Genomic DNA, 26,659 nt, shown 5'->3' with positions numbered 1-26,659 from the left:
ACAAGTGGTTTGGATTGGTTCGGTTTTCATTATGATTTTAGACTAATCCGAACCAAACCGAATCGTTATTTTTTTATTGGTTCAGTTGTGGTTTGAGAGTAAAATCGAACCAATCCGGACCATACCCACCCCTATATAAAATACCCTCACTATAAAATTTCGCTTACAAATTAATACATTTTGTTATTGAGCTAGACTCAATTGGCGGTGGCATTTGACACATTATTTAGCTCAAGTTTGATTGGAAAAATTGGAATAGGAAAAGTTATAAAATTAAAAATAAAAAAAACAAAAAAAAAAACTCAAAAGTAAAGTCTCAATAATTTTGATTTATTGCCTTTCTCGTCTCCGGTCTCCTCCTCTACCATTTTACGAAATCCCGAAACTGTCCCATCTCGAGCTAAAACCAGCAGCAAAGCCCTTTTCTCTAATGTTCTAAATTTTTAATAACTTGCAGGCTCAATATCTCAGTCTCTCTCTCTCACAGCAGCTACACAGGTCTCTCGGATTCGTCGATCAGACGGCCTTCTCGCGTCCATGACTCTGATGACTCCTCCGCCGCTGGATGTAACTACTAAACCCGTCAAAATGCGATCTCAAAACGATTTCGTTTAGGTGTACGAATGTTTTCCTAGGGTTTCAATTAGCAGATCGGAGCTCTCATTTTGACCTTGTTTTTGCAGCAGCAGCAGCAGCAACAGCAGGAGGACGATGAGATGCTGGTGCCGCACTCTGAGTTCCCCGATGGTCCTCAGCCCATGGAGGAAGGTTATTCTTTTTTTTTTTCCTCTTTCTATTTGTTTATTTATTCAATTTTTGCTTAAACCCAATTTCTCTCTTTCTTCCTTCCTTTCTGTTTGTTTCCCGAGAAAATTCTGAAAATGTTAAGCAGTGAAGTTTTATGTCAAGGTTCCATCTTGTTTGGCTCTAGGCACAACAGAAGTAGTTTTTGGGCATAGTTGAGGGTTTTTTATTTGTATTTTACTTTCCATTTTTAGTTGTGAACTTTTTGTATTGGTTATAAAGCTGCAAATGCTGATAATTATGCATTACAGGGGTGACTGAGAATTTGTGAGTCCTTTTACCGCTTGGCTGCTGAGAAAACTGAGGAATACAGAATAAGAGTAATACAAATTAGCGAATTAATTATAGAAAGTCAGAATTCACTTCCCCTAAGCCAACTAATTATATAGAATGGGCAAAGTTTTACTACTCAGATGAAAAAATGAGGATTATAATTTCAAGGAGGAGTTATCAAAATGTTAGGTTACCATATCATTTTCTTTTATGAATTTTTTAGATGAAAAGTGGCCCACTTGTGTACTGGGATTGTGCTCCTTGGGCAGTTTTTAACCAAATTTTTTTTTTATTATAGAAAGAAATGAATAGAAAAGGCATAACTAGGACCGCTTACCAGATTGGTTTATTTTGCCTTAAGTTGTGTAGTTTCTTGGGTTTATAATACAAAAGTTGAGATATAACACTTAACTGGTTTTTCTCTTCTTCTGCTGTTCTTGACAATCGAACATTTGTTGGTTAACTACTTTTGGCAGCTCAAGCAGAAACTAACAATACAGTGGATGCTCAGTCAGTGGATGATCCATTGTCAGCTAGATTTACATGGACAATTGAGAGCTTTTCAAGGCTTAATACCAAGAAGCTATATTCTGATATTTTCCTTGTTGGAGGCTACAAATGGTATTTAAATCTCTTTTGAGTTGGTAATTTTGATATAGGTACTTGATTTGTTATGACCGATAATATTTCACATGCACCGTGCAGGCGGATACTAATTTTCCCAAAAGGGAACAATGTGGATCATCTGTCAATGTATCTAGATGTTGCAGATTCGGGAACTTTGCCTTATGGGTGGAGTAGATATGCCCAGTTTAGCTTGTCTATTGTCAATCAAATTCATAGTAAATATTCAATTAGAAAAGGTACTTTCTCTGCCACTGATGTTCCTATTAGAAATAAATTATAATGTTTTAGTAGTTTTATAAAATTGGACTGCAATGCATCTTTTCCTTTAGACATCTTCATATCAAGTCCTAATGGTTGAAGTGCAATGAATAAGGGGATAAAACTTTGGTGCATATGATGTGGTAGCTATATCCATTTTGCGCTGTATTTGCTGAACAGTCTGTGGGAGTTATAAACTCTTCAGATGTGCCTCAATAAATTGTTATGGCATTTCACATATATGTGTAAATTGTGTAAATAGCCGAATTCATTAGTCTCATATCGTGAGTTTATTCAAGAATACATGCGCATTACTTCAGATTCTCACCAAGTGAACAAAAGGGGCATGAAAAGAAAGAATTTTTTTTAGACATGCACCTGTTTTGACATGTTCAGCCACACTACTTTCTTTTTTTGAAGAACTTAGAACGAAGAAACTTTATTTCCAAAGATGAGGCATGGGGGGCTGACCTGAGTCATCATTGTATCATTGAGATGTTGAATAAAATAGCAATTAATGTAGTGTTTGGATCAAACCTGGATCCTTGCCTACCTGTTCTTCCATGACTCTAGTTAGGAAATTAAGGGCAGTTACCTATATATAAAAGGTGCAAAACGTAAAGGTATGCTCAGTTAACATGTGAAGAGTAGTGTTCTTGCATTTTCTGACCAGATATGAGGGTGAAATAAGCCAAAAAAAGAAAAAAAGAATCAGAAATGCTATTAGATGATGTTCTAACATTTCTTTTACTCCTGGTTGGGGCCAATGCCTCACTGAGATGATATTGTTGTTTCTATTTTCTAGTAAATATAATGGCTTTTTAAGGAATGAGGACTGGATCCCTAATGTCTAGTAAATATGAAACATACATGTTTTGGAGAAAAAAAGAAAGGAAATAAATAATGTTAGAGTTGTTTGATATGGCAGAATGGGACCAAGATGTGTTGTTATGATGTTGCTTTGATTTGTTTCTTTCAAGATGTGTGTTTGTGTATGTGATCTTTGTTAAGATTATGCATACATTTTATGTGCGTTTGATATGATATTCCACCATACTCTTTATTGATTAAATGCCTTTTTGACACTTGTATTGCCACATATCCAATCTTGTATAAGTCCTAGCTGGACAAGGACCAAGAACTTTACGAAGAAGAAAATGACTTGCATTTTTTTGTCATGGAACATCGGAGGGTTGCCAAATTTCTATAATCTGACCCTCTTTTAACTATTTCATTACGTAGAATATTAAATGATTACAGCATCATAGCTGTTCTCCCAGTGTTACAGGTTTGTTAAGTGATATAAAAAATATCCTTAATTTTCTTGTAACAAGATGGAATATTTCATATTGTTGAATGAGAATCAGTTTTTCATCCTGTGGGCCTTAGCCACTGTTTTGTCGTTACCTTTCTGATTGCGTGTGTACAAAAATTTCATATGTAGTTATTTGTATTTACTTCTTTGTGTTGCGTTATTGCAGAAACACAGCACCAGTTTAATGCACGGGAGAGTGACTGGGGTTTCACTTCGTTCATGCCTCTTGGTGAATTATACGACCCTGGTAGAGGTTATATTGTGAATGATACATGCATAGTTGAAGCTGATGTTGCTGTTCGTAGAGTTATTGATTACTGGTCACATGACTCGAAAAAGGAAACTGGTTATGTTGGACTGAAAAACCAAGGAGCTACTTGTTATATGAACTCTCTCCTTCAGACTTTGTACCATATTCCTTATTTTAGAAAGGTTAGCATAATTTCTGTACATAATTTTTCCCAATAACCTTGTGTACAAGGAAGCCCCATATCTCAAATTGTAATTTTAGGCTGTGTATCATATGCCAACAACGGAGAATGATAATCCATCTGGAAGCATCCCTCTGGCCTTGCAAAGCTTATTCTACAAACTTCAGTACAATGATACTAGTGTAGCGACCAAAGAGCTGACAAAGTCATTCGGATGGGATGCATATGATTCATTTATGCAGCATGATGTCCAAGAACTTAATAGGGTTCTTTCTGAAAAGCTTGAAGACAAAATGAAAGTATGGAGTTCTTACTATATCAGACTTCATGCTTTGCACTTTATTTGTCAATTTTGGAGGTTATTGATTGAACTTTGTTTACTGGAACAGGGAACTGTAGTGGAGGGTACAATACAGCAGTTATTTGAAGGGCACCAGATGAACTATATTGAATGCATCAATGTGGACTATAAATCGACGAGAAAAGAATCATTTTATGGTAAATGATTGAAGTTGATGTAGATTACTGTGCAATCGAACAAAAATACTGTAGGTCTTCTTATGGAATATTCCATATATTTATTTGTAGATCTTCAACTGGATGTCAAAGGCTGTCGGGATATTTATGCTTCATTCGATAAGTATGTGGAAGTGGAACGCCTTGAGGGTGATAATAAGTATCATGCTGAACAATATGGTTTACAGGTAAATGACATAAAAATTTTCCTGTTGGTTTATCTGTTTCCTTGGGAATGTTGACCAACATTAGTGACTTCACCGGGATCATCATCACCATCTTCTTCAACCCATGTTTTTTTTGGGTGGCGGGGCTGTTTATTGTAACTGTAATTGTTATTTGTCCCACCTAAATTCATTGGAATATCAGTGTCTGTTATTTTCTCAAGGCTTGAAGTTGGTTTCTAATAATATTTTGTATTTTTCTTTTATTACCTTTTTAGGATGCTAAGAAGGGTGTCCTATTCATTGATTTTCCACCTGTCCTTCAACTTCAGCTAAAACGTTTTGAGTATGATTTTATGCGGGACACCATGGTAAAGGTGAGTATCTGATAGATTAATCTGTCTTCACGAAAACCTTTCATACATTTGTGTAACTATGAGTTGGGGAATGCATGCACGAATAAGGAAGCGCATGCACACACACACACACACATATATATAATATATATCAGGGTTTCATATTACACTAGGGTATCTTTGACATTTTATTATAATTGGATATATAAATTTAGGGTTTCTTATTACACTAAGGTATCTTTCCTGGACATTAGCATATTGATTTGATAATTTAGAGTTGAGTTCTACTTCTTGATACAAAGAATTATGAATGAAGTTATAAATTTTTGTATTGGATTTTTTGAGTTTAGTATCCTCTTCTCTTTTGGGCAGTTGTGTATTCCAACTACCATCAACGCACATATCCTTCAAGCTCTTGGAATTAAGCCAACTTGATTTCCCTTTATTATAAATACATTGTATATTTTTTCCTATATTGGGGGAAGTGCTATATCAAATATTTTATTCTTTTGGGCATGTTCAGTCTTTGGAAGCAAACTACTCTTCAAGTCATTCAGTAGGAACTGTAGAGTGCTGTTTCAGCACAAATGAGTTGCAAGGCTGTTGATTTTTTGCTGTTTGTTTGAGGGATCCCAATTTACAATAATGAGCATTTCACCAACTTTAGTTTACCTTGGCGGCAAAAAGCCTTTGCCAACCCTTAGCATACTGTAGCTACTGCTAGAAAATCTTGCTAATTATAAATATTTTCAGGGACTATTAATCAAAAACATTCATAGGTTGGTTGAGGGAACTGTTTGGTTTGAAGAAAGCTATCTTGTTTCTTATAATTGCATATTGCAACTTCCCATTTGTTAGGTCTATTTTAGCTCTTGTAAATAGAAGATTTGTTTAAATAATTAGAACTTTATGCCCTTAATCAAATTACTTAATGTTTTCAGAAAATCATGTAGCCATTGAGCATTTGAAATCATTCTGTAAAGCATTATGAATTTTCTTTCATTCACCTGTTGTGAAGATTTTGAAGTCAACTTTAAGATATTGTTTTTCTTTTAAAATTTGATTTTCTTTGCCCATATGAATTAAAGTCCAACACATTTGATATGTCTCTTATAACGTAATTTCTTAGCTGTTATTTTTTTGTTTCTCATACTTGTATCATTTGTGTTACACTTAATTACTTGGAATCATCTGGTGTGCTGATTGCCAACAGATAAATGATCGCTATGAGTTCCCCTTGCAACTTGATCTTGATAGGGAGAACGGGAAATATCTATCCCCGGATGCTGACAGGAGCGTTCGCAACCTTTACACTCTTCATAGGTATTAGTAATTGAACTTTATTGGTATTTACGACTGTTATACCTTCTTTTGGTGGAATATTTTGTTTATATGGTATGTATGTCTAGTTCCCTGGATAGACTGATATAGATGGTTGCATCATTTCCATGTCTACTTTTGGAGAAAGTGACTGGATGTACTGCAATCCAATTCTGTGTTAGTTATGCATAAACTAACACATCTTTTTATTTTTTATTCTTTTATTCCATTTGCATTGCTGTTTTTCTTTTATTTTTTTATGAGAAACAAAATTTTGTAAAACATAAATGGGGTACAAACATAATTTATGGATAATTAGTATCGCGGTGTAACAGGGCTGTATTAATATCTGGACTATCCATGCTTCAAGGTTTGTGGTTTTACCATGACACCTGCTTCTTGTCTAACCATACTGCAATATAGAATGTTCATGGTTAATGTTTTTTGTGTCAAAATTAGATGTTGGTTATACTATGGCCATTTTAAGTGATTGCTACTGCAACAAGTTTGTATATGCATGGCCTTTGTATACTGGCTGTGTATGGAGGTTACTAATGCTTGTTCTTATTTGTTTGCAGTGTTTTGGTGCACAGTGGTGGGGTGCATGGTGGGCACTACTATGCTTATATCAGGCCAACCCTTTCTGATCAGTGGTGTGCACATTCTTTCTTTCTGCAGTCAATATATTTAAATTGTTTGCATCAAGAACTTGTCACATATCTGGTTAATATTTTTCATTAGGTTGTTTTTTTGTTTCCTTTTAAAAGCTTGTAAACAAAATGATGCAAGTTTGTACCTTAATAGTGCACTTTAAGAACTACTTCCCAGATTAACGTGATATCTACAACATCAACAAAACTGAGTTTTTCCGAAGGATAGCACTATAAATTTTTAATTTTTAATTTTTTTTCAGATTCATTTTTCTAAATGTAGGCCCTTGTTCAATTTACTTGGAGACAAAATGTTAAAGTTCATTGGATCAAATAGTGGGATAATGAACAAGTTGTTTCACAAGTAGAAAGGTGAACAAGTTGATGAATAAGTTGAAGGAGGAGGAAGGCAATTTAATTGAGAGAGAGAGAGAGAGAGAGAGAGAGAGAGAGAGAGAGAGAGAGAGAGAGAGAGTTGAATTTTCAGGTGGATGGATCGGACTGGTCCCTTAATAGTGATGAGGGAGCTAGCTGTTTGGATTTGAAAGGTTGAAATTAAGAGAGCAACACTCAGTTGTGGTAAATGACAGACCCAATGCCCTTTTCTCTTTGGTGGACCTGTATATAATAGATAAAGACAGACCGATTGAAAGAGGGATGAGTGAGATAAGGATAAACAGGGAGAGCCTACCGAGTAATGTTTGAGTTTTGCTGCTCTAGATTACTGTAGCATTTTTCTATTTCATTAATTTGAATATGCTAGAGTGCCATGTTGTGATGGCTAGTGGCAAGCAAGAGTCTCTTGATCCCTACAGGTCTGCTGCAATGAAGATAGAGTGTAGTGGGGTTGTAGACCAATGAAAATTGTTTTTGGATACAATTGGTTAATGTTGTGCTTGAATGAATTTATGCTTGTTGGACTTCTAGGGAGTCAAAATTACTGTGTAAGAAAGCAATAACTTTGCACCAAAGTGGCACTGACTAGGCTGAGCAACAATAATCTTTAAATTTGACCCACAAGAACATAAAAAAGAATAGTATGTGAGACAGTTTTGGAAGTACACTAATTTAGGAATGGAGCTGCTTCATTTTTTTTTTCCCTTTCCAAAAATCCATTGTTATCTAGTAGCTGGGAGTGTGTTACGGAATTTTGCTACTGGAAGGGTTGATGTGATATAAAAAAAGTGCTTAACTAGTTTGATTTTACCATTGAGAATCACAAATGAATTATTGCATACCATGCCTTGTCTATTCTATTATGAAGATTTAACGTCCCTTGCAATTTGTTGCTTTCAGGTTTAAATTTGATGATGAACGAGTAACAAAAGAAGATATGAAGAGGGCTCTAGAGGAGCAGTATGGTGGTGAAGAAGAGGTACAATTTTTGGTTATTTATCATGTTTTATTTGTACTTTCTTTGCCTCTACTGATGTTCTCTATGTTTCACTGTTTGCCTTTGACAGTTACCACAGACAAATCCTGGGTTCAACAATGCTCCATTTAAATTTACAAAATATTCAAATGCCTACATGCTTGTTTATATACGTGAAATTGACAAGGAGAAGATAATTTGTAATGTGGATGAGAAAGACATTGCGGAACATCTGAGGGTAGGAGGGATTGACAATATTTCTGTCGACTTAGAATTTTATTTATTTTATTTTTACTTTGTCTTGCTGGTAAATCATACTGTGCTTATGTGTCCTTTGAACACCATATTCCAGATAAGGCTGAAAAAAGAACAGGAAGAAAAGGAACAAAAGAGAAAGGAAAAAGCTGAAGCGCACCTTTATACTATCATAAAGGTTAAAATTTTTACAACCCCTTGTCGATTCTTTTCTGTCTCCTGGTTCTTTTTGTTTGAGATATGTAAACTTTGATTTCTGTAACGTTATTTAATTCAGATTTTCTTATGGGTTTCTAGGTTGCACGAAACGAGGACCTGCATGAACAGATAGGAAAGAATATCTATTTTGATCTTGTGGATCATGACAAAGTTCATAGTTTCCGTATTCAGAAGCAGATGCCCTTCAACCTCTTTAAGGTACTGCGTTTACCCACTTGAACTTTATTGCATTGAAAATGTTGAAAATCTTCAGGTGTAGGTATACACCGTTTACTCCATACTGTCTTACTAGTTTCTGTACTCAAAGTTGTCAATATGGATATACATGTCTTGACTTATCTTAAAGTAATTTTATATAAGTTGGCTTTGGCATCATATTCTTCTTGGGGTAAGAATATAATAGATTTTTCAATAGAAGACAAATTATTATTTTTTGCCGTATCATCTAAATTCTTTCTGTCTCATAATCCATGCATCTAGAGCTAATTTCATCAATTAGATCATCACAAATTTATTAAGTTCCGCAATCAAAATCGTAAAATTTCTCATCAAGTTGAGAGGCTTTTTGATTCCAGTGCAAGCTAGAGATTATAGTTGGTGAGATTTGAATACTCGTTATCGTAAATCCAGAATGTGAAAATACTTAATAGGATGCACAATGTGATGAACAGTGTCAAAGAGGAACAGCAAGACCTATAGCATATAAAGAAGTGGGGTTTAAGTTCCAGTATATGATAATCATAATAATTATGGGATATTCCCAGTTGAGCTTAATTAAATGAAATTGTAGCTATAGCCTATACGTACAATTGTAGTTGTTGGATCCAAATGATCAGTATCATTCTAATTGAAGTCCACCCTCAGGAAGAGGTTGCCAAAGAGTTTGGTATACCAGTTCAATTTCAACGTTTCTGGTTGTGGGCAAAGCGTCAAAACCATACATACCGGCCAAATCGACCACTGACACCTCTTGAGGAAGCGCAATCTGTAAGTCCTTTAGCTTGTTACCTGTTATGTCACTGATTCTGTTATATGTTCTACGAGTTCGTGGTTCTTATGCTGTGTGTAAATGTAATCAAGCGTAATTCCATTCATGGTTCATGAGTAATAAAAAAACTGGTGTGATCTTGTCCAAAGACGAAGACCGTACATGTATTTGTCTCCACATTGATGTGTTCTATGCAAAATGAGTGAGGAAAACGTGGATCACCTTTTTTTTACAGTGCCCCTTTTAAGTCTTTGGCGGACCTTGTTGAGGGAGGTTAAGACTGTTTGGGTTATTCCAAAAGGTTGCTATGATCTTCTCTATTACCATTTTGTCATTTGGGACAGGGGGAAGCGTGCTTCAACCTTATGGGCTTGCTTGGTACAGTCTGTATTTTGGAACATTTGGATGGAGCATAACAGGAGGATTTTTTTATGAGTATGAGGGAGTGGGTGTTGGTGAATTATGGGATGGAGTTAAATTCTGGGCAGCTTTATGGGCTTCTGTCATTTCAGATTTCAAAGATTATTCTTACTCCACTATATTGAGGGATATGGCTGCTGTGTGATGTGAAGTGTTTGTTTTGCGACTTGGTTTCTTTGGGTCTTTCTGGTTTAGCAGTCTTTGTGTAGTTTGGCTGGTGTCTTTGTCTTTTTAGTCTGTTTTTCTGTTGTTGCTCCTTTGGCTTGTGGATTTTTTATCCACTTGTGTGTTCCTCTTCTTTTTCTTTCAATAAATTTCGTTTCTATTTAAATAAAAAAAAGCGAGTAATAAAAAAAATTTGGTGGTTGTAAATTCATTTAGTTAAATTACAGTTGAAATCTTGATTACTATTAGTGGAGGTTCTGATTCCAAGCAGTTTTCTATTTCAGTATACAAAATGGCATTTTGGAAATTAGTGAAAGTAACAAGGTTAATATTGTCCGTGTAAAAATTCATTAAACATGAGTACTGCTATCAACAAAAAAGCTATTTTAAAGGCTTTCCAGATAAAATATAGATTGAAGCTTCTCCCCTATTGACAGGCACCCACAAAAGTTTGTAATTCAGTGGTATATTCTAGTTAGCATTTTCCCGTATAATACTCGTATTATACATGTACGTATGTATTTTTTTAAAATACTACTGTTTTCCGTACATGTATGAAAGATTTGTTAAAATACACGTTTTTAAAAAATCAAACGTACCATACACGTACTTGCGTATTCTTCACGTTTAAGACATGTTTTTTCAATAATACAGATAAATTTCATGTATTATACACGTATTTTTTACATATTATTGAATAAAAATAATATATATTACAAGTTTTAAATAAATTATATTCATATATTATACAGTGGCTGAACTTTTCATTTGTCTTTTTCAAACATTTTGCCGAATTAATCACGTACGTATTTTATTCGTACTTTTCCTGTTCCATATTTTACAAACTATTTCTCTTCTCTGTATGGTATTTGTAGGTTGGAGAGTTGAGGGAAGTTTCCAATAAGTCAAATAATGCAGAGCTAAAGTTGTTTCTTGAAATAGAACTTGGGCCGGTAATGTTACCCTCTAAAGCTCTTTAATTTTTTCCCATCTGAATTGTTGTGTTATTCCTTGACAAACCATAATCATCTTATTTCAATGTTGGTATTCACTGGTTGTTCTATTGCTGATATGCAGGATTTGCTGCCTCTTTCTCCTCCGGAAAAGACCAAAGAAGAGATTCTTCTATTTTTCAAACTCTATGATCCTGTGAAAGAGGAGCTCCGGTATGTTTGCTTCTTTCTTCCATCAAAGTTAGAGCTAAAATTGATTACTTAGGTATTTCTCTTTGAAATCAGGTATGTTGGGAGGCTGTTTGTGAAGGGAAGTGGTAAGCCTGTTGAATTATTCGCAAAACTAAATGAAATGGCTGGTTTCAGTCCTGATGAAAAGATAGAACTTTTTGAGGTAAGTCCTCTGCTATTTGTGTTATAGTATTATAGGTCTGCCACCTGCTTAACCCTTTTGTGTTATAGTATTATAGCCATTTATGTTATAGTATTTTAACTTGACATGCATGCACACAAACGCTTACTTATGTTTTCAGGAAATAAAGTTTGAACCTAATATCATGTGTGAACACATTGATGAGAAGGCAACCTTTCGTGTTAGTCAGGTATGATTTTCAAAGTCTAATGTTTTCATTTGTAAATTGGTGTGAGCTATACGAAGTTATCCTTTTTCTTTTATCTTTGCTCTTTTTTTTCCCTCCGTTTCTCTGTCTCTCTCACCCCCCCGCTTTCCCCTTTTTTCTTTAAATGGATGCGGGGACTGGATTATGTATAATATTATACACATCTTCAATAAGTAATACTTATGATTTTAAACTTTGAAATTCCCTATGTTCTTATTCCGTTGTTGAATTTTTTTTATTTTGTTTTTATTTTTTCAGCTTGAAGATGGGGACATCATTTGCTATCAGAAATCTCCTCAGGCTGGAAGCAGTGAACAATTCCGTTATCCAGATGTTCCTTCATTCCTGGATTATGTTCGTAACCGTCAGGTATATTTTCTTCTTTTTATTTTTAAAGCTCAGAATCTCCCAGAATGTTAATTCAATGTCGGAGTCTCCATATTTTAGTTTACCTGTCCTATGGGTTAATCTTGTATAACTCTCTGATTCAGAATATAAAAAGCCAGCTAATAAGGAAAACTAGGGAATTCGCAGATCACTGATGACAAGCAATTAAAGTTGGGATAACTTAGTATTTCTCTAAATGAATATTTAGTTTGCATGATTAGGGAAACTGTTACTCATGTTACTGGGAATGAGTGGCAAAGAGATGGGGGATGTTGGGATTCCCTCCTTAAGTGGTGGATGATATTTTAACACAATAAATGGAAGCATGGATTAATGAATCACATGTTGCATGTGTTTTAAAGGGGAATGAACCAACATCACGGGATGTAGCTAGAAATGGAAAATGCATTCATTGGCCTTGGGTACAATCTTGTCCCCTCTCTTCTAAACAGGATAAACCCCCTAACCCTTCATTTCTCATCATCCACTAGTTTACACATAAGTGCAAGGGACACAGAGTGGGAGCTAGTGAATGGGAAGTAAATCCTCTTGTATACAAGAAAGGGTTCAGAACTTCAGAATAACCACTTTCTTGTCATTTTTGTTTTGTAATCCCTTAGTGCTATCTAGAGATGAACTTCTGGTAGTTCCATTAGGTGTATGGTGGAAGATTTTGCTCCTGCAGCTCAAACACCAAATCTCATAAATAATAGTCTCTTGCTTATTTGTTTACTTGTTGCTTCATATCGTCTGCTAATGTTAATCCCACAAATGTGGAAAGGGTTTGATGTGGGGACTAGTAATTATTTTATGGGCTTTTATTAGGCATCAACCTTCCAATAGGGGGGTTGTGGGTCATGAGGGTAGGGGTGGGGTGTTGCAATGTTGGGTGCTCTCTATTGTTTTATTATTTTTGTATTGTGAGTTTTTCAATTCCATGACAATTTACAGGTTGTTCGTTTTCGTTCTTTGGACAAACCGAAGGAAGATGAATTCTGTCTTGAGTTGTAAGGATGTACTCTATTATGTATTATATTCATCTGTCTTGAGAAAAAATTCTATCATGTATTATATTCTTCTGGAAGGGGTGAATCAATTAAAATGCTTTATTATTGATATTCTTTTCCTGTATCTTATAGGTCAAAGTTCCACACCTATGATGATGTTGTGGAAAGAGTTGCTCAACATCTTGGCTTGGATGATCCAACTAAAATTAGGCTCACATCTCATAATTGTTATTCACAGCAACCTAAACCCCAACCAATCAAGTTTCGAGGAGTAGAACATTTGTCTGACATGCTGGTACACTACAATCAGGTTGTTTATTACAAGATTCTTAACTCTGTTTGAGAAGTGTTTTCTCCATCTTAACCATGTTCTGACTCTGGAAAAACTTCATTTTTTCTCTTTTAGACTACGGATGTACTCTATTATGAAGTATTGGATATACCTCTCCCAGAGCTGCAAGGCCTCAAAACTCTGAAAGTTGCCTTTCATCATGCTACCAAGGATGAAGTGAGTACAGATAACGATCAAACCATAAATTATTTTAGTATGTCAAGAATTTTCTCTTACTTGGAAACATTTTTATGTTGACAGGTTGTGGTTCATACCATTAGATTACCAAAACAGAGTAGTGTAGGAGATGTGATTGATGACCTTAAGACAAAGGTAATTCTTTGCAGATTCCGAATTTATATATCTGTTGTACAGTTTGTATAATATTCTCATGGAAGTATTTCAGAGAACTTTACATAGATGAATTATGAAAAGACTTATATTTCCCTTCCTCCATCTGAACAGGTGGAGTTGTCTCACCCTGATGCTGAACTCAGATTGCTAGAAGTTTTCTATCACAAGATCTACAAGGTATTGGATAACGTACATGTAAATGCTTTCTATGAAGAGAATTATGCGTTACGTTCCTTAAATATCCTACAGAATAAATTTGTGTCATCTGTCAAGAGGAACCCGCCATCCAGAATCTCTACGTTCTCAATATGTTGAAATTCTTATTATTATTTTATTTTCAAATTCCTGGCAAGTCTCTGTTACAGTTGAGTATTGATATATAGAGTTTATTTTATAAGAGAGAATTGTATTAAATTCTCAACAAATTAAACTGAAAAAGCCTAAATATTCAATTCCACCCAATGACAAAACAGAATACAACTTAAGCGTTCACTGTTCTTGATAATTTATTAATCATTTAATTGTTATATTGTTAAATTGTTAAATTTGTAGCTGAACTATTCTTATTTGTAGTATTGCAATTTCAGTAAGAATTCAGTATCAGGGTATGGTTTGTGATAATGTTTGTTGGTTTGCTTTGTTTTAGAAGCTCAAATCATTAGGACGTGGACCAAAAATTAGTTATATCCTGACACTTCTGCCCCTATGTTGGCCTCATAAAACTACTAGAGCCCAAAACATGGAATTCAACTTAATATTACGACGTTGCAATTGCAGGGATATGAATTTGGGATCTCCTACCCTGATACTATGTTAAAGTTAGTCAGTTTCACATCTTTCCCAAAATCTTCTGTTATGACGCAAGTCACAATTATTTTATATTCTAAGCGATTTATTATTAAGAATTTTTGAAATCTTATTTTGAGAATCCCTATGGTAAAGGCTTGGTGAGAGGTTGAAGTATCAGAATGAATGTTCATATAAGTGCTCAAATAGTTTTGACCCTTGTAAGGGCTACATGTCATTGTTTGATTACAGGCTTGTTATAAGGTTTTAATTTTGGTCTGAAAGGCTTGTTATAATGTTTAATCATATGTCATTCATGTTTTCTAGAATGTCAAGTGCTTAAGGCATCATCGTGTGTTTTACTACTAAGGAGCTGCCTTTTTGTTTTTTAATATTCTTGTTTAGAGATAGAGTTTGAGAAAGAAAAAAAAATGTGGTGTCTCCTTTGGGGAACCATAATATTTGCATGTGCTATGATGCTTTCCTTTTGTTTTATTCTTTCTGTTTTCTTCAGAAGGAAATTAGTAGACTTCTTGTTTGTGTAATACGGAAAACATGCAATTGTGCTATCTCTACCTGTGTTAGGCAGAAACAGGACTTGCTCCTTGCTTCTTGCATATTGTGATCGGGGGCCTTGATGCGCCTGCAGGCCTCTATTTTTGTTTCTTCTATCTGCAACCTTTTAGAATTTTCATTCATTTCTTTCATTCATTAATTGTTTCCATGCAGATTTTCCCACCAAATGAAAAGATTGAGAACATAAATGATCAGTACTGGACATTGCGTGCAGAAGAGGTTAGTCTGCACAGCATTGGGGTCATAGTTAATCTATGTTTAGTCTTTTATTTTTAAGAAAAAAGGAAATCTGTCTTTTACACCTCTGCAAAATCTTTATTGTCTGTTGCTCAGATCCCTGAAGAAGAGAAAAACTTTGGGCCTCATGATCGCCTGATCCATGTTTATCATTTTATGAAGGACACAGCTCAGAACCAGGTAGGATATTTCTTGTTTTTCTTTTTCTTTCTTCTTTCTTTCACTTCTGTTACTTTCTCACATCGTTTTTGCTACAACACTAACACGTGCACAGATACGTGAATACATGCATATATAGTCAACAACTTCTTTTAGTATTTATTGTTATTATTTTTTATTAACGTCCTTTTGAAAAAAAAATTTATCATCATCGTGGTAATCATCTTAATTTTTATTTGTGAATTTACAGGTTCAGAATTTTGGAGAACCATTTTTCTTGGTCATTCGTGAGGATGAGACATTAGCGGAAGTGAAAGTGCGTGTACAGAAAAAGTTACAAGTCCCAGATGAGGAGTATTCAAAGGTATTCTCTTTATTGAAGAAGACATTATACCAAGGCTGATGCAGTTTCAGACCAGTGGCCATTCGTGAAATACCATAAGATGTGTTTACTTTTAAGTGTAATATATCCTTTTCTTTTTGTTTGGCTCAGTGGAAATTTGCGTTTTTGTCCATGGGTCGTCCTGAGTACCTCCAGGACGATGACATTGTGGCCAGCCGATTTCAGGTCTCTCTCTTTCTCTCTCCCCCCCTCCTCCTCCTCCTCCTCTCTCTCTCATTTATATGGAATGCTTAGTTCTATTCCGCAATTTCATTTTCAGAGAAGGGATGTGTATGGAGCATGGGAACAGTACCTTGGTTTGGAACACACTGATCATGCTCCTAAAAGGTCACATACAACAAATCAGGTATTTCTTGCGAACTTCCTTCACCATATTAGCTTACCAAATTATACTGTTGAGAATCCAGGAGGTAAGCTATTAGGAAAATGAGGTAAATCCAAGATTGCTTGAATTCTGGATTTCTTATTCATTATACCAGTAGACAAGTCCAAGTTATTAGGCAAAGTAGGCCAATAATGATGATGATTTATAGACTAGTCCGAGTCAAAGTAGGCCAATAATGATGATGATTCATTGCACCATTAGTTTTATTAGGATTTGAACCTATGGATAGATTTTGTTTGTTGAGTTGAGGGAGGAGGAGCAAGTTAAAGGGTGGTGGGAATGGTGGGTTTGGGTCAGAAATCTATAAGTGGTCTTATTATTGTCAGTGATAATCTTATGGTTGCTTCCTTCATTCTATTGCTATGTTCTTTATCCTGAAAAATAATGAGCTAATTCTTTGACAGTAGACGTCCTTCAATGTGGTACTTTATCTGTTGAAGTTTAAGGCCTTTCATCATGTTTAATATTTTCATAGTTTTTGTAGGAGTTAAATTGAGTTATTGTCGAGAAGACTAAGTTCCTCTCATTTCCATGTTTAAGACATATGACCATTGTGTGAGGTGTATTTCCCTGCATGTAATGTAGAACTACCAACCTCTATTTTTCACACCATTGTTACGGCTGCAGTGACTACTACGACCACTGTGGCACCTGATCACTGCCACCTTCACAATGCCCAATTGGTCTGATACACAGCCTCTGGCAATCATGTATCCACTTGGTTTTTTGCTAACTAGCCAAATAGAAAAATTACAGTGACAGTAGTGGCAATTTTAAAATCACAGTTGCAAATTGCTATTGTGCAATAGAAATTTATTATAAGTATTTGTCAATCCTCTGCTTACTCAGTTTGAACTATGCAGAATCGTCACACATTTGAGAAGCCAGTGAAAATCTACAACTAAAACTACTGCAATGACTTTGTCAGCTCATTTCACAGATTCAACCTTTATACATATGCAGAATCTTGTGAAGAGCCCGAGATGCACAAAGGAAGCTTTGTTACAGTTTGCCATAGTTATTGACCTTACTGGGCATAAAATTCTTTAGTAGAGTGACAGAAATTTTTAGCCTAAACTTTTGTATCCTCGATGGTTCGGACACTTCTCCCTTTCAGGCACCTGTCGTTGAGGTGTGAGGTAGGAGGCATCTCATTTTGAATCCATGTAATTCCGTATATAAGATTTTGGGGTGAGCAATGTATAGAGGGTATAGGTGCAGGTTTAAATGCAGTTTCTTGTCCAGTTATATTGTGTTGATCTTTTTGAATCCTTGGTGGAAAAAGCTCTGTATAATATTGGAGTTGGCTTCCCTGGTGTTTTATTTATTTCTGTATGTTTTGGGGTGCAATGGTAGGCTGCTGTTGCTGTGACCTGTGGAGGTTGAAATGACTTCAATATTTTGCCAATAAGAAACTAGTTAGCTGCCGTTACATTTGGCACAACCAGTTTTACCAGTTTTTACTCATCCTTTGTGAGTTTTCAAGTGTTTTTGTGTCCGTGCTCAATTCGTATGGGTCTCTTTTGGGTTTGTGGACTTTGTTTGGGCTTATGGTTAATTGTGGTGATGTTGGCCACTAGTTTTATTTTTAACATGTTAGTTTGTTGACCTCATGGAATTGTTATTTGAGATGTCATGGTAATGTCTTTGATTCTAGTGTTGAAGTTTATCTTTTATTATAAAAAAAAATGGTCGGAATGAATTCAATTGGAAAAATTCTATATGCACTGCACCAAATTTTGTACTACAGCCTTGTCTACACATTGAAAATACAATTGCCTATTCATTTGTTACACCAGACACAAGCTTTCGAGTATCTTACAAAAAACCTCGAAAATAATTCTAAATTTTTTTTGAATTTAAATACTGAAAAATGATTTTCTCAAGGAAAAAAGAACTCAATATCAGGAAATTATAATTTGTTTTGCCTTTGATTTTGATGAGAGGAATTGAGCAAGTTTCAAACGAACAATTGTTTTCTTATACAAGTGGTATTGGGGGAGTGGGGAGTTCGAACCGAGGATCTCGGAATGCAAAAGTAGGTGCTCTTAACCATTTAGCTACAATAAGCAATTTTAATGGTTCAAACCAAACATCTTAAACATAATTCCCTTTTTTTCCACAAAGAAATTAAAAGAAGAGGACAGCACGAAAGAAGAGGAGGTAGGCACTTGGACTAAAGCCTTTGGTGGCTTGTCTGGTAGCCGTTCAAATTTGATGCATAGCAGAAAAACTGGTGGTCTGGAAAGCAGTCTTTTCATTTGTTGATTTTGGTTGTGGTGGTCGTTTAACAAGCGTTTCGCCACCCATCTCCACTAGAACCAACAACAAACACAAGATTCAACAAGAGAGCTACAAAATTTTGTAAGCCAAAACCACCCAAGAATTAATTACTTTTTTACTATTCTAGTCCTGGATTAAAATCAGACTTAGAATTTTATTAGACCCTTTTCATAATGTTGTTGACATTAATTTTCCCACCACCTCCTTCGATTTTCATGGCAGCAATGTCTGTGATTAGCTTCACATCATTAGCCAATGCTGGGTTCTCAGAGCTGAGAGGAAAGCACATGCAATATTCCAAGTTCTGGAATTTCAATTCTTCTCAAAACTCAGCAGAAAAAAAACAGCAAATTCCACAACTATCTGGTAGAACAGGCATGCTGATTTTGTATGCTCCTGCGTTTCTAGCCGCTCTCTCATGCTTGCTGTTTTTTCCCCATCACAGTACCAGGCATCTGTTGCTCTCCTCAGCTCTAACCCTTCATTTTCTTAAAAGGCTTCTTGAGGTACTAATTTAATTTAATTTAATTCCCTTCCCTCATTACAATTTCTTGAGTATTTGTTTAATATTCTTAAAGTCATTTTAAATACATGCATGGGATGGGAAGTTCTAATTTTATAATCTTCTTTATAATTTGTCTGGAATTATAAATTGGGGTTGGGGTGCATCAAACCAAATGCCTATACTTTTCTTACGATGTTCATATTTGAACCCCAATTTCTTCACTTCTTCTTCCCCTTATTTATTTATTTATTAATTAATATATATGGTACAACCCAACTTTCTTTTTTTGATCAAATTAAGTTCCATTAGCAATCACAATAAACATTTCAAATATTCAATTAATCAAATTATAATTCTTCACGATATGGTTTCCACCTTGTTTTCTAGGTTCAGTTTGTGCACAGCTACAGTGGAGGTATGAGTATTGACACTGCAATCCCTATCTCTCTCAGTTACTTCCTGTCGACAGCAACCATGATTTATGGTCAAAACCTAACCCAAGGGCTTCCAGAGCCCCCAATTGATTTGAAGGAGCCTGGGATTCTCTTGTTTCTGATAGGAATTTCTGGCAACTTCTATCATCACTACATTCTTTCAAAAATGAGGTCAAAGGGTGACAAGGAGTATAAGATTCCAAAGGGTGGTTTGTTTGAACTTGTGATATGCCCCCACTATTTCTTTGAGATCATGGGATTTGTTGGGGTTTCTTGCATTTCTCAGACTCTCTATGCATTCTCCTTCGCCATGGGAACCGCACTCTACTTGACGGGAAGGAGCTGTGCCACCAGGAAATGGTATCTTTCCAAGTTTAAAGAGTTTCCCCAAACTGTCAAGGCTCTCATTCCATATGTTTTGTAGATGTCTTGGATTGGAAGTGTGTTGTTAGAAGAAATTTTAGAGTTCATGTCATTACTAAAATATGAATAAGGTTTGAATACTTTAAGTTAATTGTATTCTTCTTCATAAGGAGGTATATATAGGAGTTTACAAGGGTATTTTACAAGAAAATGATACAATAATTAATTAGGGGAATATCTCCTAATTATACAAGGATGTGTCAACTATATGAAACAAAGTAGTAAATCACCTAATTAACTTAAGAAATAAATCTCCTTGATTTAGGTTAACTCAAATCAACACTCCTCCTTAAGTTGGAGCATACACATCACCAATGCCCAACTTTGGTAAGTGAGTCATAAAACACTCGTCCACAGACAGCTAAGACATCCGCTAACTCATATTCTAGTTTTACAAATGGTAGGCAGATGATCTTGTTCTCAATTTTTTCTATGATGAAATGTCTATCCACCTCAACATGTTTTGTTCAATCATGTTGAACTAGATTATGAGCAACATCATTCACTAACTTGTTATCACAATATAACTGCATGGGCTTCTCTAGTTTAAAACTCAATTTTGTCAAGAGTCCTCTGATCCTCAATAATTCACAAACTCCTTGAGCCATACCTCGATACATTGCTTCTACACTAGACCGAGCAACCACATTTTATTTTTTACTCCGCCAAGTGACTAGGTTACCTCCAACAAATGTAATGTAACCCGTTGTAGAGCGTCTATCTGTAATGGAAACAGCCCAATCAACATCTATACATATCCAACACCTTCAAGATTTCCCTTCTTTGAGAACATTAATCCCTTTCCAGAGGCTGACTTTAAGTATTTTAACATCCGATCAACCGCATTCCTATGAGAAATACTAGGTGAATTCATAAACCGACTAACCACACTCACAACATATGCAATATTTGGTCTTGTGTGTACCAAATATATCAAGCTTCTAACAAGACGCTTGTATTGTTCGTTAATGGTTGGCAAACGGTATATGTCTTCACATAACTTGTGATTCATCTCAATGGGTGTGCCAGCAGGCTTACATCCTAACATTCCTGTTTTAGTGAGTAGATCCATCGCATACTTCTTTTGAGACAGAAAATATCAATTTTTGACATTGGTACTTCAATTCTGGGGAAGTATTTCAGAGCACCTAAATCCTTCATCTCAAATTTCTGAGACAAATACTTTTGTAGCTTCTGTTGCTCTCATGCGTCGTTCCCAATTACGACCATGTCATCCACATAAATAATTAATGCAGTGATTTTTCCTCCATCACGCTTCAAGAACAGGGTGTGGTCTGAATTACTTTGAGTGTATCCAAAATTCTTCATGGACTTAGTAAATCTTCCAAACCATGCCCTAGGAAATTGTTTTAATCCATATTATGACTTTCTGAGCTTGCAAACTTGATTCTTCTTGTCATGAGCTAAATTATATCCCGGTAGTAAAATCATGTATACCTCTTCTTCCAAGTATCCATGTAAGAATGAATTTTTAACATCGAACTGATGTAATGGCCAATCTAGATTTGTTGCTAGAGATAGTAGGACTCTGATAATGTTGATCTTGGTTACTAGGGCAAAGGTCACCTGGTAGTCCACCCTATATATTTCTGTGTATACCCCTTCGCCACCAATCTAGCTTTATATCTTTCAATGGATCTATCTGTTTTGAGTTTCATAGTATAGATCTACCTACATCCCATCATCTTCTTTCCATGAGGTAAAGGCATGAGCTCCTATGTGGCATTCTTCTAGAGAGTTCGCATTTCTTCATTCATGGCTTTTTTCCATTTTGAATCTTCTATTGCTTCATTCACACTATATGGGACAGATATATCGGTCAACTGCTTCACAAAGTGTACATGTGACTATGATAATATGCTTATAGATATATAATTACTGATGAGGTGTTTTCCTTTGGTTTTAAGATCTGCTTCGTACTGTACTCGAGGTTTACTACAATTCTTCCTTTCTAGAAGTTGGTATATAGGGGTATTTGTATCCTTTATGCTTTCTGAAATTAAATCATCATGATATATTTCATTAATGTTATCAGTTTCAAGGAGAGATGATACTTGAATGATATCCTCAGCAGGCGATTGGTGTGGTACTATAGCTAAAGATGGGTCAGGAGCATGCAAAATCTCATAAAACATGTTAACTTCCTCCTGTTGATTTTGGCAGCGTGGAGGCTACCAATCGTTTGGCACTAGTGACCGATCATTTTGAAGCAGAAGATTAGGATATGCAAATCCAAGTGAGGGTGACCGGTCTCGTAGGAGGGCGACCATTCATTTTGAGGCAAATTCTCATCATGTGTACAAAAAAAGGAAGGCGACCGGTCCTGTGAGAGAAGCGACCAATCGCTTAGACTCTGAGACGCGTCCAATGTGTAAAAATCCAGAAATTCTCCTCTTGTGCTTCTGAAAAGTATATGTCGTGTGTTCCTAGAACACTACATCCATGGAGTTATATACCTTCTAACTTGGAGGGTGATAACTTCGGTAGCCTTTCAAATGAGGGGCATAGCCAATGAAAACACACTTTTTTGCACGATGATCCAATTTGTTCTGTTGGTGATCATGTAAGTGTACGAATACAACACAGCCGAAAATATGTGGTTCAAGGTTTGGGGTAAGAGGTATATGGAGATAGTGGTGAAGTGTTTGAAGAAGAGTTTGGAAATTCAAGATACTTGAGGGAATCCTATTGATAAGGTAAGCTGCATAGAGTACGGCCTCACCCTAAAAAGATCGAGGCATGTTGACACCAAATAGAGAGGCACAAACAACTTTCAATAAATGTCGATTCTTTCTACCCTATTTTGTTGTGGAGTATATGGACACGAGGGTTGATGTGTGATGCCATGATCTTGTAAGAATTTATTAAGATCATGATTAAGAAATTCTCCACCATTGTTGGGCATGAAACTAAGTCACCACCATTTTATGGAACTGTTGAAATGTTAAACTGACTTCCCCTTTCGTTTTGAGAAAGGAAACTCAGTTCATTCGGGTGCAGTCATCAATGAAAGTGACAAACCATCGAGTTCAGCCGAAGTAAGGATTTGAGCATGCCCTTAAACATCAGAATGAATAAGGGAGAAGGGAACCAAACTTTTATTTGTACTTAATAGGAACAGAACACGATGGCTCTTAACCAAGTCACACATATCACACGGGAAGCTGGAAAACATCAAAACTGAAAAATAATGATGGAAACAACTTCTTCAAATAACCGAATGAGGCATGCCCAAGACGTTTATGCCATAACCAAACTTTGTCTCTCTACCTCTCAGAACTAGCTCCACTTGTTGTAAAAGCTTGACCAACCTCGGTCTCACTATCCGGTGCCTAGTCCAAGTAGTAGAGTTTGACCTACCTAGTACCACAACAAATCGTCTTTGCCCTGAAAAACACAATAATTCTACCAAAATGTTACAGTACGCCCCAAAGTAGTAGTAAGTTATGCAACAAACAACAAGTTGTGATCCAAGGATGGAACAACCAATACAGAATCAAGATTGATGAAGTTAGAGAGAGATAGAGAGCCCTCCCTAACCACATGGTAGAGGTACCATTAGCAGTAGACACCACCGACTGCGTGGATGGTTTGTGAGTAATAAGTTGGCCGTGATCAAATGTCAAGTGATTCGTAGCACTTTAGTCAACAATCCATGTTTGCTTTGGAGATGACGTATGGAAAGCAGAACCTTTGGTGGTGGCTATAGAAGCACGAGCCCGTGTAGCCTGTTCAGTAGAATTGACCGTATACTTCTGTGAGTTTGCAAGGAAGGAGAGAATCGTAGGTGGGACTGACATCGCATCGGAAGGAAGATTTGATATGAGTGTACGTTTGTGATTAAGGAGTTAATCTGAGAAGTTGAGGAATTGAATTTGAGGAATTTTAATTTGAGGAATTTGATTTAGGAATTTGATTTAAGGGGTATGTGTTTAAGGAGTTTGATAAGAGGATTTGAGGGAAGGAATTTGATTTAGGGTTTGGGTTTGAATTTGAGGATATTATTTGAGAGCTTAGAGACGACCTATGATCGGCCGCTTTGATACCATGCTAAAATATGAATAAGGTTTGAATAATTTAGGTTAATTGTATTCTTCTCCATAATGAGGTATATATAGGAGTTTACAAGAGTGTTTTACAAGGAAATAGATCCAATAATTAATTAGGAGAATATCTCCTAATTATATAAGGATGTGTCAACTATATGAAACAAGGCAGTAAATCACCTAATTAACCTAAGAAATAAATCTCCTTGATTTAGTAGGTTAACTCACATCAACAGTTATTAGAGGTGTTCATATATGTTGTAACTTGTATCTAAGTTGTTTCATATTTACACTTACATCTCATATTTTTATGCAAATATAGATTGTCTGCAGTATTTGGCAATTACTAATGTGTAAGAATTACTTCAATTGAGCTTAAAGGCTCAGTTAAAGGTCGAGGACACTTCATTCTTTTCCTCCCTCAGCTACCCTTTACATTTAAGGTGTATTGTAATGAAAGGAAAAAGTTAATTGAGCCTTGCACTTGAGTTCAGTCCCCTTCCGTATACACAGTCTAGAATATCATCTTGTCGCGATGAGCTTACAGCTGAAGTGATTAAGAGCATTTACCCCTGTACATATAGTTCTGTGTTCGAAAATCTCCTCCACCACGAAAAAAAAAATTTAATTGGCTACTTAATTATCTTTTTAAGTTGAAAAAAAAAAACTAAGACGAAATATAGGATAACATTTTGTATTTTTTTTTCCTTTCCTTATATAAATTTCAAAATAGTTAAAAAGACTCATGTCATGTGGCCGATGATAGTAGACCTTGAAAACGATAAAATAATCTTCAACAAGTGTTAATTACATTTTGCATCCTGAAGTATGCACCAATTTTCATAATACACCCTAATATATAAAATGTTACAATGCTATCTTAAAGTTTGTAATTAATTTAAGATATGGCCCGATAGTAAACTCATTCGTTCATTTTACGGGTTTTGATGAAGTGTTGCACTAGGGCACAGTTTGTTGCTGTATGGCAAATAAGGCAAAACGACACTTATAGTCCCTATGGTTTTCAACTTTTACCATTAAGGTCCCTTTGGTTTCAATTTCGTCACTTTTGCCATTGTAGTTTAAGATTCCAAGTAATTCGAGGACACTTCTCAATTTCCGTCAGATTCCTTTTAGTTCTGTTAGGGCATTACGATCATATCGAGCCATGCTATAAACCCAAAACATTGGCTCAGCCTTACCCATTTGAATTAGGCGATTTTGGGGGAAGTTTAGGAGATGTCGAACTCTGGCCAAGCTCCAAGGTGTCAATTCTGTAATGGCGAAATGAGATTGGGAATCTCCAAGACAGATAGGACTCGTGGGAGACGTTTCTGGAAATGCACTAGATCTTATGTAATGTGCAAATTTATTTTTGTCAATTTTGGGTATAAATGGTGAATCTGGCTTTTGTGTTATTAATTTTGGAATTGTGCTATGCAGGGAACACTTTATTGTAATGGATTTATTTGGGATGATGAACAAATTAGATTCAATCAAGCAAGTAGAGAGAATGAAGCCGTGAGAGGAGGTGAAGGCATTAATGGCTGCTTGTAAGATGAATTGCAGAAACCCAAAAAGTTGCAAGACTATACTGTAAATTCCCAAAAAGTTGATCATGATTGTGGTTATGAAGTTGGTAAAAAATTGAACGTTGGCACCATTCCCATTTGCTATGTATTCTGAATGTTGTAGTTTTTTTGGTTTTGAAATTGACAAGCAAATGTGGAATGGAAACTTTGTTTTGATTCAAATTGCCTTATTCAATTGACATTTGTTTCAACAGCAAAACTTGACAATTTCATGCTACAATAAATTTCCTGCTTACTCATTTGATATAACAGAATGCTATATACTACTAACAATGAATCTGCTGCTCCCATTCAATTCCAAAACAACTTCAAAATGCTATTACATAATAAATGTTCCAGCAACTAAAAAACTTCAGAATGTTAACAAGTGGTGTCATATTCAAAACACGCGGCAATTCAAAATACTTTAACATTCAAAAGTGCAACAATTGAAAGGTTCAGTACTTTAAATTCATAAGGTCCAGCACTTCAAAATACTGTTATATTCCTAACTTCGTTACTTCACAAAATAGTCAAGAATATGAATATGTTTCACTTCAGTTGGATTTCTACTTCATTCACTTCCTTGGTGCTTTCCCAGGTGGTTTCCATGGAGCACTACTGCTAACTCCCAACAGTCTTGGACCTTGCCTTGGAGTTGGCTGCACAGAAGAAGATGGACTCACAGAGGCAGAAGCAGATAGATTCATAGAGGCAAAAGCAGATGGATTCACAGAGGCAGAGGTAGATAGATTCACATAACTCGATACACCTTGCTGTAAAGTTGCATGTTTTTCAGAATCTGCATTGAAAAAAAAATAAGTTTACCAATCATTGTAATATACATGAAGTTGGTTTTTTAAAAAAATTACAAAATTATGAACTAAAACTCACAGGAAGCTTTCTTCTTTGCACATTCATTTGAGAACCATATGCATTAGTTTGAGAACCTCTTGCATTCATTTTAGAACCAAATGCATTGGTTTGAGAACAAAAGCCCCTCTTTTTCTTTTAAGGATACCTAGTTGTCCATCTTTTATCAATA

At 35.7% G+C, this 26,659-nt stretch overlaps 2 protein-coding genes across 4 annotated transcripts; both read left to right on the top strand.

Moving 5' to 3' along the window:
* On the top strand, positions 135–17,791 carry LOC18785787 (ubiquitin carboxyl-terminal hydrolase 13). 2 transcript variants are annotated; one of them, XM_020556712.1, is made up of 32 exons: positions 135–567; positions 687–768; positions 1,554–1,698; positions 1,783–1,940; positions 3,444–3,709; positions 3,789–4,007; positions 4,098–4,206; positions 4,297–4,412; positions 4,667–4,765; positions 5,958–6,067; positions 6,643–6,717; positions 8,011–8,089; positions 8,178–8,324; positions 8,439–8,519; positions 8,639–8,758; positions 9,425–9,547; positions 11,009–11,086; positions 11,211–11,299; positions 11,372–11,480; positions 11,620–11,688; positions 11,965–12,075; positions 13,045–13,100; positions 13,233–13,410; positions 13,507–13,608; positions 13,693–13,764; positions 13,897–13,962; positions 15,301–15,366; positions 15,481–15,564; positions 15,794–15,907; positions 16,037–16,111; positions 16,206–16,292; positions 17,195–17,791. In XM_020556712.1, exons 1-32 carry the CDS (start codon positions 538–540, stop codon positions 17,234–17,236), a joined length of 3,357 nt encoding a protein of 1,118 aa, XP_020412301.1. In that variant the 5' UTR covers positions 135–537; the 3' UTR covers positions 17,237–17,791. The 2 variants fall into 2 exon arrangements, with proteins under 2 accessions (XP_020412301.1, XP_007220914.2); XM_007220852.2 differs by having other exon boundaries at positions 684–768.
* LOC18786034 (very-long-chain enoyl-CoA reductase) lies at positions 18,464–20,127 on the top strand. 2 transcript variants are annotated; one of them, XM_020556388.1, is made up of 3 exons: positions 18,464–18,695; positions 18,837–19,120; positions 19,507–20,127. In XM_020556388.1, the coding sequence occupies exons 2-3, from the start codon at positions 18,839–18,841 to the stop codon at positions 19,975–19,977; spliced, it is 753 nt and encodes a 250-aa protein (XP_020411977.1). In that variant the 5' UTR covers positions 18,464–18,695; positions 18,837–18,838; the 3' UTR covers positions 19,978–20,127. The 2 variants fall into 2 exon arrangements, with proteins under 2 accessions (XP_020411977.1, XP_007219238.1); XM_007219176.2 differs by lacking the exon at positions 18,464–18,695 and having other exon boundaries at positions 18,702–19,120.

Source organism: Prunus persica, chromosome G2 (genome assembly GCF_000346465.2).
Source record: "Prunus persica cultivar Lovell chromosome G2, Prunus_persica_NCBIv2, whole genome shotgun sequence".
NCBI classification, from domain to species: domain Eukaryota; kingdom Viridiplantae; phylum Streptophyta; class Magnoliopsida; order Rosales; family Rosaceae; genus Prunus; species Prunus persica.
Note: the sequence above shows the minus strand (reverse complement) of the source record. Positions and strands in the feature narration are given on the sequence as shown.